Consider the following 15,823-nt stretch of genomic DNA (forward strand, 5'->3'; position numbering starts at 1 on the left):
AATTCAATTTCTTTTCAAATCATTGCATAGAAAAATTGTTTCCGATAGCGGTCGCCTCTCGGCAAGCAATGGCAAACCTCCGAGTGTATTTGTGACATGAAAAAGTTCCTCATAAAAAAAAACAAAGCATCTCCCATTCGGAATCGGCTCAAAACTGTGGGACCCTCCATTTGTGGAACAACATCATGATGCACGCAACAAATAAGAGGAGGAGCCGGTCCAAATACGTAACAGAAGTGCACGCGCCAACTATTTATTTGTTTTTTTTTTTTACTTGGAAGGACTGGCACAATCATTTATTGAGCTTGTGAGTTAAGCGACTACAAATAAATTTGGCACAGGCGAGCGAGGAATTCTATATCGAGCAGCGAAGCATATTTTGTTAAAAATTAACCTTTACAAATTATGTGTATATGTAAATATAATAATAATAAATATAAATAGTATGTTTCTTAGTGCAACTAATCACAGTTTGCTCATTGGTCAATACCTGCAAATTTTCACCAAAATTTCAAACTTTTTAATCAGCATTTTTTTACATTTTTTTGTGTATGTAGTTTATTAGCATACAAAATACCATGGATTTTTTACAATATTTGTCACTGTTTTTGATAACAGTAGCCATTTTCTGCCATATAAAAAATATTCAAACCTAGTTTGTATGGAAGAAAATACGTGACAGGGAGGGATATTCAACTGAACACTTAAGGGGGTCTTCTGGTCTCGAGGCCCTGAAATGAAGGGTTTTTTTTGGGGATTGATTGTGACAAATCCTGTGAATATTTAAAAAAAATTTTTTTTATTTTAAAGGTACATGTCTTGGCTTTTAAAAAATGGTTTTGACTTTGAAAAAAATTAACACCCGCGACCTTGAAATGGCGCTGAAGACGTCCACCTCCAAACGAAACAGGTCTCCATTTTGGTCACGGTTTTTCCACCTGGATAATCAGAAAGCAAAAATTAGATATGCGTTGTCTTCAGAGTTGCCCTGGTTAAGTTTTCCCGTGACAGATTTTTTTTTTTTAATTTTTTTCAAAAGTTATGCAACAATTTGCAAAAAAAATTTTTTTTGCTCATTTTTTGAACTTTAAAAGGTTATAAAAATGGAATGAAAAAAAATTTCAAAAATCGTACACGGAGAAACTTAGCGGTAAGTTTTCCGAACCTCTTAAGACCAAAACCATTGAAATCGGAGTATAACTACTATGAAAAGTGTGACCAAAATGCTTAAAAAACACGATTTTCGGGGAAACGCGTTTAAAGATAAAGTTTATGATAAAACGGCCGGAGGAGGGTACACTTCGGTGCCCAGAAAAATGTGAAAAAATGCGATTTTCAAAAAATCCTTTCTGTGGCGTATTCTCGCATACACATACAACAAAATTATGCAAAAAAAAAATCGATTTTTTTTTTCGCTGGAGACCAGAAGACCCCCTTAAAAGTCTCATAAGCCACGTGAACCTCGTGAATTTCCGAGCTCGTAAAACAAGTATCAAAATTTACCTGAGAAGTGGTTTACACAAATTGTGTAAGTTTAAGAGACGAGTTCAGTGCGTAAGTTTAAGCGAATACAGAAAGCAACCCTGTCTAATGTAATTGCATAAATATTTTTCGAGGTGCGTTCCAGTAAAGGTGCGTGTAAAAGGTTGAAATTTCAGCGCTTCGTAAATTTTAATGCATATAAACACCTGAATTAATCGATATTATTTAAAAGTAGGACATTTTGACTGGCCAGTAATTTAACGTTTTAAATATGATAACAATATGAAAACTTCTCAAGAACTATTTCAAGCCGTCACTACTGCTGCGGCAAATCAAAATTCCCGGAAAATGTTGTTGCAATTTTTGTCCAAATTTTCTGAATTTTCCATGTCTGATGCATTTTTATTTTCTTGTTAGTAATTGGTGTATAGAAGTATATAATTGACGCTTAAACCATTTTAGAGTATTTGTGGTGTGTAGCTTGTTGTTGTTCAAGAAATGGAGGGGCCTACAGTCTTGCGACGACTCCGAACGGCAGATCGTTTCTGTTTTTTTTTTTATAAGGAGCTATTTCATGGCAGAAATACTCTCGGAGATTTGTTGTTGCCTGCCGAGGGCCGACCGCTATTAGAAACCACTCGGCTACGGCGGCCGCCCAAGTTAATCTTACATAAAAATTATATATTTAATTGAAAATTTATACATACTATATGCACATATGTAAATGTATGTGTACAAAATTAAACTTCTAACGTTCGTTCTCGTTCGTTTCAGAATACAACATAATCAAAACAATTCCGGCCACCTCTGTCGAAGTCGTCGACCGGAAGGAGTTCCTTCTCCAATAGCATCGGACACATCAGACTCGGACATTTCATTGGGCACCCACTCACCTGTTCCTAGTAGTATACAACTACAACACAGTCCGGGCTCCACATCGAATGGCGCCAACGATCGCGAAGAGAGTCTCAGCATTGATGATGATAAACCACGCGACTTGGCCACCTCTATATCGGCCAGCCATTTGGTAGCAGCATCCACATACGCCACAACCGCACCGCTATCCACCTGCTTGCCACCATTCAAACTGGACACAGCCACCAGCCTCTTCAATGCCGGTTGTTATTTGCAAAGTTTTAGCAATCTCAAGGAAATGTCCCAACAATTCCCGATACAGCCGATCGTCATCAGGCCACAACCACAATTGCCAGCTCAGGCGCATAGCTTGAATGGCAGCCACCTGCACGTCGCCATCAATTATCCGCCACCTGCTTATGCGGTGGATTGCACACCACCGAAAATTCGCGTCAATTCTCCAGAAAAGCTCAACTCCACCGCCAACAGCATAGCGGCGACACTGAATACCGTTGCGGCATTACAGGACACTTCTGCGTACCAACATCATCACCATAGCGCACAGCTGCTGCATCGACCATTCTCCACGTCGCCGGACTTACCGCACAACAATCACGATGCCGCTCCGCCGGAGATCACATGATACAACAGCCGTCGGCACCCATACAAGCACTAATACTCGGCAACAGTATAACTTTGTAGTAGAACTCCCCAAGCGGAACCCTGTCTGAAGTGTGTGTATATTGTTTGAAGAATGCGCCATTTTCTTAATTCGATTTCCCATTTTTTAGCTTTTATCGAACTGGTTTGCATATTTTAGAGATTTCCGTTTGACAAAATAATATTTGGATAACTCAAAAGTGGTTAAATGTTGAAGAAAAATTTTATTTTCTTATTCTATGTTCAATAAAAAAAATCGTTGACAAAAGGAAGGAGATATTTTCATTGGATACCCATCAAAATTTCATTTGGAGCTACTGCTGTGTTTTTGAAGAGAACTGTTTGCATTCGAGACATGAGTTACTCACTTGAAAGTTTCTCAGCGGAGACGAAACTGTAGAATACAAAGTTGAATAGTAAAATTAAAAAAAAAAATATTTTTTCCCCGTGCTTGCATAAGTGCAATCCATGGTGAAAAGATTTTTAGAGGTGTACTGCCTAGCAGACAGTTATTCGGCTCTGAGCGAATTGGATAGATCGTCCCCTTAGTATAACAATAACCTATGTGCTCATAGGCTATTATTTTTTTATTGACTTTTTGGATTCTCCATCGTCGATTTTATATGTGGTCAAAATTTTGTCAAATTCTAGTGGGTCAAAACCTCAGTCAAAAAATAATAAATATTTACAGACATAACGAGATTTGAGTGAGAGCTACTTTCGACAAAAAGTTTCAAATTCATTTGCTTAAAACATCAAAAAAATTTTAGGCTATTTTAATACTAAGGGGACGAGATGTGCCGACGTCATTCGTTTTGTATTTTACTAAGCTAAAGCTAAATTCTGTGAAACACAAATATCGTAGCATCCAAAGTTCCCCTCAAAATTTTTTTTCCACCATACCTAACGAGCAAACCTGGTATCTATCATCCTTAGGTACAATCAATATTAAAATAATTTATAATTCACCATAGGCGCAATATGAATTTTGAGAAGTTTTGCTCCAAATTAAATCAAGGGGGAGGAGGATTCACCATACATGCACACATACGACATTTTAAGAGAATTTCAAATAGTAGTATTAGCCTTTTACTGTACAGAATATTTTTTCATTACAAAATGTTATACATACCATAAATATGTGTGTGGGTGGTGGTGTGGCTTACATCGCGTGATCAAATGATTCTAAAATATGTATGCTGAGTAATTAATTCATATCCCAAAGCGCATACATACATAATATACATACACACATGCATGCACAGCAGCTGGAGTTCGTGGAGATACGAGTTAAATAAATTGTTAAAGTCGCGCGCTGACCAGTGGAAATATTACAATTAATTAATCTACTTATATTCATATTATGTGGTATTCACTTTTCGATTATTTGTATTCGTAACTTTTACGATTTATGTTTAGTTATTAAATGTATTTTACATTTCGCACAACTTCAACTGTTTTGTAGGTAACGCAAGTAAATATCTCAAGTTGGAATGAGAAAAACTAAATATTATATATAAATCGCATGTTAATTTTGAGTGAGTCAATGTAAATAGATCGTAAGACCCAAAAATATAATATACATATAGCTTATCATTAGAATGCAATAAATGAGTTGAAATAACATAAAATACAAATACCAAACGAGATTGGGAATTTTTATTTGGAAATTCAATTTAGAGAGCGCTTGGTTTTTTTTATTTCGTGCCGATTTCCCGGAAGAAGTAACTCTATTTTTTGGTTGTTCTTTTCTATTGGATCATCATCATCATCAGGTAGCGATTACAGCTCAGGGTGAGCTTTAGCTTCATCCACAATCCTCTTCCAATCTGCACGGTTCATAGCAACAGATCTCCAGCTCCTAACTCGTAGCTTTTTCAGGTTGGCTATGGCTTGGTCAAGCCAGGTTAACCTTGGACGTCCTCGTGCTCGGGTCATTAGACAGTTCGTTGATAAAAAAGATTTTTGGGGGCGGCTGTCTTCCATGCGCACAGTGTGCCCTAACCATCGAAGCCTTTGGGATTTAATGTATTTCACGACGTCTTCTCCCTGGAATAAGTTTAGCAACTCATGATTGTAGCGTATTCGGTACGTTCCATCGTTGCAGCGTATGGGGCCAAACACCCTTCGGAGTACTTATCATTCGAAAACTCTTAAGCTACTTTCGTCTTTGCTTGTCAATGTCCAGCACTCGCAGCCGTAGGACAGCACCGGTAGTATTATTGACTGGTAGAGGCGGAGTTTACATTCACGTGTGAGCAGTTTGGACTTCAGCAATTTTGTGTGGGCGTACGAGTAATATGCTTTGTTTGCTGCCATTATTCTGTCTTGTATTGTGTCGTAACTACTGTTGTCATTTTTTATTAACACTCCCAAATATTTGAAGTGTTGAACACCTTCAAAGATTAATGTCCCGATTTGGATGTTTTCAGAACTTCGTCTTTCTTCGCTGCGGGAGACCTTCAGATATTTAGTTTTGCCTTCATTTATTCTAAGGCCTACTGATTTTGCACGAAATTCAATATTACAGAAGGTTTCAATGAGATATCTTTTGTTCCTTGCCACTATTGCGATGGGAATATTTGGATATGGGAATAAATTTCGTAGAAGAGGTGTTGCTGCTGATACTATTTTTGTGTTTGCTCTAGTAATACACTGGTGATTTGAAGGTGTATATATGAGGTCTCGATCGCAGTAGTTGACATTCGTTTCAAAAATGTCTTCGTTTGCCCCGAAAAAAACAGCATTTGTTCCCGCAGTCATTGCTTCATTATTACTTTTTAAAGAAAAGTGCAGCTGAAACGTGTCGTATATTGATCAATATTTACGGTAATCACGCTCCATCAACTATAACTTGTAAAGAGTGGTTTCGTCGCTTCCAGTGGCAATTTCGACATGAGTGATAAAGACCCGAAAAATTCCCAGATACTCAACTACAACAATAATTGGATGAATACGCATCTCCAACCCTTGATGATATGTCTAAAGAGTTGGATGTGGAGAGATCAACCGTCGGTAAACATTTGCACTCGATGAGAATGTTTCTGGACCATAAATAGGTAACTGCCTGCCACATCAATTGAAGAAGAAGCATATCGAGAGACGTTTGGTGACGAGTGAGATGCTTCTTGAATGGCAGAAAAGAAAAGCTTTTCTGCATCGCATCGTCCCTGGCGATGAAAAATTAATCTATTATGCTAAACCCAAGCGTCGAAAATGTTGGAGCCTGTCAGGTGAACCAGATCCATCGACAGCGAACAAAAATATTCATGTTTCAAAGGTTACTTTGTGCATCTGGTGGGATCAGAAGGATGTCATCTATTATGAACTTCTTAAACCATTTGAAACCATCAGTGGCGATCTTTACCGACTGCAGCTAATGCATTTGAATCGAGCTCTCAAAGAAAAGCGGCCAGAATGGGACGGTAGACATGACAAACTGATTTTTCTGCATGACAACTCCAGACTACACGTTGCTAAATCGGTCCAGTTATATTTAGAGGGACTGCATGGGGAAATCTTGCCCCACCCGCCATATCCCCCAGACATTTCACCTTCGGTTACCATCTGTTCTGATCAATGTAGTCAGCCCTTATTGGAGAGCGGTTTGTTCACTTCTTACGAGAGCATCGCAAACTGGCTCAGTGAATGGATCAAGTCAAAAGATCTCGATTTTTTCGTCAGAGGAGTCTGTACGCTGCCTGAAAGATGGAACAAAATTGTAGCTTCCAATGGCACTTACTTCACATTTTATCATAGTTTAAATAACTCGTAACTTTGGCTAAGAAAGGACGGAAACTTATTCCCATACCCAAGTTTGTCTGAAGTCTGAATTTGTTATCGGCTTTTGAGCAATACCAGCAGCTCCTTTTGGAAAGTGGGAAAGACCTCTCCGACTCATGTAGTACCAAACGGTGTTTCAGACAGCGTGACTCGCTGTCGTGTGACTTCTTTAACCTAATGGTGGAAAAGATCATGCGAGCCGCAGAACTTAATCACTTAGACATATTTTATTATAAGAGCGTGCAATTCCCATCATCGACCTTAATGTTAGTTCTGCCTTGTCTAAGCTGCATAAAGAAGCGAAATGACTGGGTTTGGTTAACGAGGGCAATACCAACTACCTCCTGGAAAAAACAGGAAGTCGGTGCCCACATCACTGTTGACAGTTATAATTTTGAAGTAATAAAAGACGCAGTTTATTGACGAACCATCATTGTTCTTTTTCTTCTTGAGTTTGACCGAGTTTAACAAAGCATGCTAACCGATGGCCAAGTGCTTCTCCACCTGATCTTTCCAACGCAGAGGAGGCCTTAGTCTTGCTCTGCTACCACCAGCTGGTACTGCATCGAATACTTTCAGAGCGGAGCTTTTCTATCCAATTGGGCGACATGACCCAGCCAACAAAACCGTTGGATCTTAATTCGTTGAGCAATGTATATGTTGTCCCAAATCTCAAACAGCTCATTGTGCCATTGCTTACGATACTCGCCGCCCAGGAACCATCCTTGTATATATAATTGGCACTTACTCTCTTTGTTGGGTGTTTGAAAAAGCTACTCCTCCTATTTGTGGCGCGTGTCTTGCTGTTTCTTCACAGATGGGGAGATCTGTAGTTTAATGCTGTTTCCGAAAGCTAAATGGTTTTCTATGAGGAGCTCTTTTATGGCAGAAATATTAATTTGGAGGTTTGCTATTGCATGCCAAAGGGCGACCGCTCTTTGGTGTTTCATGCCCACACTAAGTTTCGAGCCCGGGCTCTACCGAATGGTAGTCACGCAACAACTCTCTCGGTTATAGCGGCCGCAATTCTACCAGGAATCAGCATTAACACCGATAATAGTGTCAGCCATGAAATCTAAAGGGAAACCTCTCTTGCCTGAAGGTACTGCTTTATAATAATAAGGCAATCGAGTAGTAAAGTCCTCTCTCGATGAACAAAAATCACACTTTACAAGTCTCTCATCATGCCCGTCCTATTATATGACGCAGAAGCTTGGACGATGACAATATCCGATGAGGCGTCTCTTGGAGTGTTCGAGAGTAAGATTTTGCTAAAGATTTTTGAACTTTCCACGTGGGCGATGACGAATATTGCAGAGGATGGAGCAATGGACTGTATGAGCTTTACGGCGACATAGACATAGCGCAGCGAATAATGATCCAGCGGATCCGCTGATTGGCCAAGTTGTTCGGCTGTGGTAGCAGAGGAAGAAGAAGGCATCTTTTTTAATTAGAAAGATCAGGTGATGATTAGGGATTTGCTTCACTTGATGTGCCCAACTGGCGCCGGTTAGACCAAACAAAACGACTGAAACGAAAACGACGCACTTAGTTAAAAACGGTGAAAGTCGCTTAAGCGGTTGTCGTGCCAACCAACAAGAATAGGAAAAAGCGAGTGGAGCGTTAGCTCAGTTCATCGGTACTACAATGGACCAAAAGGCCTTTCAGTGCTTGTACTTGTATAAATCGCTGAGTTGCAACAGCCAACTTAACCTCAACTATCGAAAGGATACTTGCCACTACAATAGAAGGATTTAAATCAAGAGAATGTAGAACTAACAGCGTTTTCTTTTCTTGAAAAAATATCATCTCCTGCGAAAATATTACATATTTCATTTGACGAAAGATCGAAAAAAATTCAACACCTCCACAAATTATATTTTTTATCTGAATATTCTGGCCAAACACCATCAGTAACGACGCACTGCGAACGAGGAACCCATCCTTAGGCAAATCAAACGCAGAAAGTGGCGATGGATAGGTCACACATTAAGAAAACCACCAGATAGCACCACGAGGATGACACTGGACTGGAACCCGCAAGGAAGCAGAGGTCGCGGTCGACAAAAAACACTTGGAGAAGGTCGATGTTGCGCGAACTAACAAATGCCAATATCTCATGGGAAGGTGCAAAAACAACATCACAGAATCGTGTACGATAGAAGAGTCTTGTCGAGGACCTATGCTCCCTAGAGGAGTGAACAAAGAAAAAAAATTATAATTGAACGGGTTTCTTCCATTTTTATGTAACAATTATTTTGTTGAACTTGTGAACAGGATAAATTAAAATCAGCTGTTCGTCAGGTCTTGTCTGGCGCAAGTGCAGCATTTTTAAATCATTTTAGTTATTGAGAAGGAAGGGAGCTGCCAAAAATAAGCTTGCCTGGACGCTTTTAATCAGTATCAGTAAGTCCGCGTTCATACAGTCAACACCGTTTGTGTTCTAGTTCTTGTCAATGTTGATGTTGACTGTAGACTAAAAATTGAAACAATCGCAAACAACAGAGTTCCCGTGTTATGCCGTGAACACCAAAACAAGAATTTCAACGAGCAAAGCAACACCAAAAAGGAATTCGCAAACTTGAAGCAATAAAATTTGCCCTGTATGAACGTGGTCTAATGAAACTTGATGGACTAACATGGATACCTGCAAAATAACTAGACAAAGCCATCGGTGCCTTGACGGTAGGAGCTTTAGTTCGGGTTAGTCCCACACTGACGGGGTTAAGTTTTCGACTCTTCCTCCTCATAAAAAAAAATATGTGTATGTGTGTGCGTATGAGTGTAAATGAAAAAAAAAAATAAATAATTGGCGCGAACACTGCTGTTAGATGTTTGGCCGAGCTCTTCGTCCTATTTGTGAACCCATTGAAATCTTAAATTTTATTTAAATCCCCAAAAAATTGAAGACTACCGAGCTTGTCTTGTCGAGCAGGCAGTCGTAAGAACAAAATAAATAACAAAAACAACAACAACAAAAGGGGCAGCAGTAGCAGCAAAAAAGCTGGGTCAACATCACCTCGTCGGGCACTCAGAGGCGAAAGTGTCGCTTTTTAGGGAGCACGCCCGTGAGGACGATGAACCATCAACCAGCCGTGGGGTGTACCACGAACCAGCTGTAGACGCTGAAAGAAAGAGTGGGTCAGTCAACACAGACTCAGCGTCAAAGACAGTAAAGCGAGAAGATTCTCGAAGAGAAACAACCGTTTTGAAGTTGTTCCACAAATGGTGGGAGCTACAGTTTTAAGCCAACTCCGAACGGCAGATGGTTTTTTATGTGGAGGTTTTTCTTGGCAGAAATTCACTTGGAAGTTTGCCATTGGCTGTAGAGAGGCAACCGCTATTAGAAAAAAACTTTCTACAGGGTTTGATTGAAAAGTAATGAGCCTTCCCGCGCGGTCAACCGAATCGGCTGGTGGGGAAAATGATCGTTGCACCTTCCCCTTCCACTAGAAACCGGTCCAGTTCGCTGGCAACAGCGGTGCAGTCAACATCGCTCCGCGCGTGAAAGCTGTTTTAAAAGTGTGTTAGGATTTTGCAGTGGCGAAAATGCGGCGATCGTTGGAGCAACGTTACTCGATCAAATTTTGCGTAAAGCTAAACAAAACGAGTACCGAAACCATTGGGCTACTCAAGGAGGCTTACAGGGACCAATGTCTGTCCAGTGCCCAGGTAAAACGGTGTCACAAGTCGTTCAAGGAAGGCCGAGAGGACGTCGAAGACGAACAGCGATCTGGAAGGCCTTCGACGACGCAAATAGACGAAGATGTCCTCTGCATTGGCCAAGATGGGGGTTCCGGTGCTTCCGTACCCTCTCTACAGCCCAGACGTGTCCCCTCCGGACTTCTTCTTGTTCACGTGCCTGAAAAGAAAGCTGAAGGGGAGGCGTTTCGACTCTATCGAGGCGATCCAAAAAACACTGACAACCGAATTGAACACGATTCCGGCGGATGCGTTTAAAAAATGTTTCCTGCAGTGGAAGGACCGCTACCAGCGGTGTATTGACGCTCAAGGGTCCTATTTTGAAGAATATTAGTTGTATAAGCCAAAAGATTTAATAAAACTGCTTAAAAAACAAGGCTCATTACTTTTCAACCAAACCCTGTATTATTTCATGTTCATGCACGGAGCTTCGAACCTATGCCATCCCGAATGGTAATCACTACTAGAAATAAAAGAATTGCAATCGGTTTATGGAACATTTTTGTTTTTTTTTTTGTAATTCGATTCCAAAAGCATTTAATACCACCGCCTACTGAAGAGCATACGCAGTGGTATACGTATGTACGTATGTATGTACGAGTATGCATATTGAAATGTATATATGCACGTCTATTCATATGTAAATACATATGTAAATTTCAGTTGGCGTGCAGATGTAAAAGGAACCTCACAGTATCTGCGTAGTGGAAGAAATTTATAGCAGTTACGCATTTAAGTGAGTAATTTGCCATTTTGTATTATTTTGTTTTGAAATAAAAGATCAATTTCTGTGTAAACAATAACAGCAGAAAAGGAGCTACCCTGCAGCCGAAACCATTCCACATATTAATAGCCACACACTCATTTATTTGTGCCACATTAGAATGCACATTCATACATACATACTCGCGCATATGTACATATTTATGTGTGGGTTTTAAGCACATGTGCCTCTGTCTCGAAATTGTACAGAGGAATTGACGGTGCAAGTTTCCCAGATGCAGATCTCCAAGCCGAAGGTGGCTATTGTCGCAATGACTGGTGACTGGTGATTGTGGCGCTGGTGCTCTCAGCCAGTTGGCTGGTTTGGTGACTGGCGCCAACGATGACACGTCCGGCGCTGCGACTGCCATTTAAAAACATAACAAAAACAAGAAACTTAAACTCAAAGAAAACTTAACTAACGTAAAATGCATGCAGCCGGGCAGCCATCATCAACATTGATGATGACGCTGATGTCCTACTTGAGTGGTTTACTTAGCTGTCTTATGAAAATAGAGTCATACGACCGAAGAGGTGCAGATGCACTCTAAGTAAATATATGTACGTATGTATGTGTGTGTGCACAAACTCAAACACATTTACACTACTTCCATACTTATGTACATATTAATACGCATGCAACCTGGATAATATCGGATCGCTTCGAATAAGATCGCTGGGCCATTCCTACCTCTGCTGCAGCTACTGCCACTGCTGCCTGTTGATGTTGGTTGTCGTTGTCTGCTGAGAAATGCACCAAAAGTGACGCGTCACTGTCAATAATATGCGGCGATCACACAGATGTACATAGCTATTTGTATTTGTAATGAATGTACATACATATACACACATATAGGGCGATGTGATCGAGATGGAGAGATGAGACGATTGCCTGTCAGTTGGCTGATTTTTGCTGCTGCACTCGAGCTCGAAAGTGACTATTTGCGGTTGGGAATTTCATATTCATTCAACCATTTGATATCTGGCTGGGGCGATCTATGGCGATTAGAAGCCTTCAGGGTGTTGTGAGTCTACGGCTGACGGAGAGTCGATGCGTTGCATTTTATCGTTTCAGAAACTTCGATACAGACAGATGGATATTTCTGATTGTCGGCGCTTAAGTTCTACATACAACCACAAATCGCTCAAATGGGCCGGTTTATTTGTTCATTTGCACATGCATATGAACTTACTAGGGTGGTCGCAAATTATTATTCTGAATTATTTGAAATTGAGGGAAAAGCCAAACTTCAGTTAATAAGAAATGAAAGTAACACACGTAATCAATTCGATTAAATCGTTTCATAACTTTTCCCATATGTCTCGCAGCATTGCAATATTCTGTCGAAATTTGTTAATTTTTCGAAGAAAGCCTACCGCTGACTTCTATCCATCTCCGCGACTGGCGAAAACATTAGAAAATTAGCCCAATTGCACCCAGAGGTTGCAGTATGGATAGACATAACTGGCGGTATGTCCGGGTCGAAGCCTAATATGGACATGAAATATTAAATTATATATGTACCTATGAAATGAGCCTTTTTTCAATTTCAAACGTTTATTAACAAAAAATTGTTACAAGTTTAATCTTCAAAATAATAGTCATCGCTAGCGACACATTTTTCCCATCTCTCAGGCAACTTGTGGATGCCGCGCCAAAAAAATTGGTCGTCTTTGGCTGCAAACCAATCAAGGAGCCATTTTTTGGCTTCTTCGTGAGAATTGAAGCGCTGATCGGAAAGTGCGTGGCCCATCGATGCAAACAAATGATAATCGGAAGGCGCCAAGTCTGGTGAGTAAACCGCATGTACCAGTGGTTCCCAATCGTACGTCTCCACCAATTCCTGGGCCGCTCTTGTTCGATGTGGCGGTGCATTCTCACATTGGCAGTTCATGTGGCACCCATCTTCCGACTTTTAAAATCATGCTCATTTCTTTCAAACGTTTGGAAATGGTTTTTTGGGTAGCATCCAACTGCTCTGCCATCATTTCTTGTGTTTGACCATCATCTTCATCCAACAATGCTTGCAATTCGGCGTCCTCAAACTTTTTCGGTGGCCGGCCGCGGTCCTCGTTCTCCACGCTAAAATCACCAATTCGAAATTTTTCAAACCACCTGAAGCACTGTGCTCTACTTAGAGCATGTCCACCATAAGCTTCTATAAGCATTTGATGAGCTTGAGAAGCGTTTTTCTTTAATTGAAAACAAAAAATCAACGATGTCCGCAAATCGTACTTTGAAGGCACGAGGAGCGACATTTTTAAGAGCGACAAAAATGCATTGTTGTATGAAACGTAACAAACAATGAACTGAATATTGTTGACAGATGACAGACGAAAAAAACAAGACATTTGGGAAGGTTTAAAAATACTCCTAGCGACATATAGGGACTAATAACTGAAAGTCTCATTTCACAGGTATATACCTGGTAAAATATTTCCGTGACGCCGATCGCTTCTCATAGGCAACACTGTAGCTTTAAGGTAGTCAAAAAAGCTGCAGGGCCTTACAATTGAAGGACAACAAGGAAGAAGACGTACCCCAAGACTTCGAGGGGAAGATCGGCCAAACACCTATAAAAATTTACGCGTCAATTATAATGTATTGTATATACTTAAATATGTATATATGTACATAAATCATAATGGTATCTATAACGGTATCGCATTAGAAGAAAATTGCTCTTTATTTCTGGCTGAGAGATTAGTAAATTGAAACTTAAAAGCATGTCTTACATATTTTTTTATCTTTATCTTTATATACTCCTGCTACGACAGGCACCTTGACGCGGGCTTAATCGATCTCAAAACGGATTCAGACACCGGGCGGAATTGTCGTTCTGACGATAACTCACCCTGATGTCTGATATTGCTTCAGAGCGATGACCTAGAGCTGCCACTTCCTAATCCAGGGTGTTATGGGCCACCGCACCCATTGAAAGATTTGCAACCAGGCGGTAAATTCGGCTGTAATATAACGTCGCCTCCTCCACAAAAGGCCAAACGGAGCAGTAACTATGGCCTTACCGCGACAAGATGCGCTAGCGCGGCGGACTCATTGAGATCCCCAAAAAATTAAAGACTACCGAGCTTGCCTTGTCGAGCAGGCAAGAACAAGAATAATAACAAAAACTACAACAACAAAAAGGGCAGCAGCAGCAAAAAATGGGCAAACATCACCTCGCCGGGCTCTCAGAGACGGAAGTGTTGCATTTTAAAGAACACGCCCGTGAGGACGATGAACCATCAACCAGCCGTGGGGTGTACCACGAACCAGTCCTAGACGTTGAGAGAACGAGTGGGTCAGTCACCATAGACTCAACGTCGAAGACAGTAAAACGAGGAGATCTTCGAAAAGAAACAACCGTTGGTTCTCATCAACCAACACCGTCGCCTTTGCTGCCTAGCACAAGGCCGGATACCTGTCGGACCAGTCACTGATCGGAGGTGTGCTAGCAATGAGATTGGGAGAATCGTCCGACTCAAGCACGGGTATGTGTAAGTTTGGCAAATCCTCATAAATGGTTTAACACCAGAACATGGCGGGAATAACGCCAATTTCTGCAAATTTACTTTCTTTGAAAAAAATAAAACTATTCGCGAAGTTCATAGAGCACTGGCCGACAACAATCGATTTACTTCAATATTCAAGCCACCATTGACACCATACGGCCAGATTTATCGGAAAAAGTAGTCCGTAGTTGGGCTCATCGGATGAACCATGTAAATGGAAACTGCGGCGGACATATGCCAGATATCATATTAAAAAAATAGATGCCATGAAATTAATTCCCTTACGCTTTTGCGATTTTGGCTGAGTTTAACACTGTGCGCCAATGGTTTCAAGTCACGCCAAGTCCTTCTCCAACTAATCTTTCCAACGCAGAGCAGGCCTTGATATTACTCTGCTACCACCAGCTGGTATGTCTTAGTGAAGCGTTTGCATTCGGACAACATGACCCAGTCAACGAAGTCGCTGGATCTTTAATCGCTGCGCTATGTCTATGTCGCCGTAAAGCTCATCGTTCCATCGTCTGCGATACTCGCCGTCACCAACGAGCAAAGGTTCAAAAATCTTCCGCAGAATCTTTCTATCAAACTCTCCAAGGGACGCCTCATGGGGATAGCTCCAAGGGAAAGCCTTCTAGAATGTTAGTTTTATTCGTTGAGAGAGGACTTTACTACTCAGTTGCCTACTTAGCCCAAAGTAGCACTTGAACTTATCATGAAATTAACTACCAGATTATAATAAAAAAATGCATTAAAATAATAGTTCCGTTTTGAATTAATTTTAAATTCTCAAGCTCTTAAAAAACACCCGATATATACCTACATCCACTTAACGAATGCTCGGCTATTTTTTATATGGAAGAAAACACCCAACGGAATCAGTAAAAAAAATGTGAAATATCAAGGCCATTTTTGAGTTACTCGAAACTCTAACAAAATTTATATGGCTACGAAACTGCATACCTAGAAATTTTCTAAGAATTCTGACTAAAAAGTTTGAAATTTTGATGAAAAATTTAGAGTTTTTGTTTTTAATATTTTTACAAATTTGGAACTTATATGGCTTAAA

General features: G+C 40.5%; 1 protein-coding gene across 2 annotated transcripts in view; it reads left to right on the forward strand.

Moving 5' to 3' along the window:
• The window catches only part of LOC129246041 (protein Optix), a 65,941-nt gene extending 62,317 nt beyond the window's left edge, over positions 1-3,624 (forward strand). For both annotated transcript variants that reach the window (XM_054884549.1, XM_054884550.1), the window contains exon 4: positions 2,257-3,624. In XM_054884549.1, the coding sequence (XP_054740524.1) occupies positions 2,257-2,980 (724 nt within the window). In that variant the 3' untranslated portion in view covers positions 2,981-3,624. The remainder of the gene's footprint in view (positions 1-2,256) is intronic.
• The last annotated feature ends 12,199 nt before the right edge of the window (positions 3,625-15,823 follow it).

Source organism: Anastrepha obliqua, chromosome 4, assembly GCF_027943255.1.
Source record: "Anastrepha obliqua isolate idAnaObli1 chromosome 4, idAnaObli1_1.0, whole genome shotgun sequence".
Lineage (NCBI taxonomy): Eukaryota > Metazoa > Arthropoda > Insecta > Diptera > Tephritidae > Anastrepha > Anastrepha obliqua.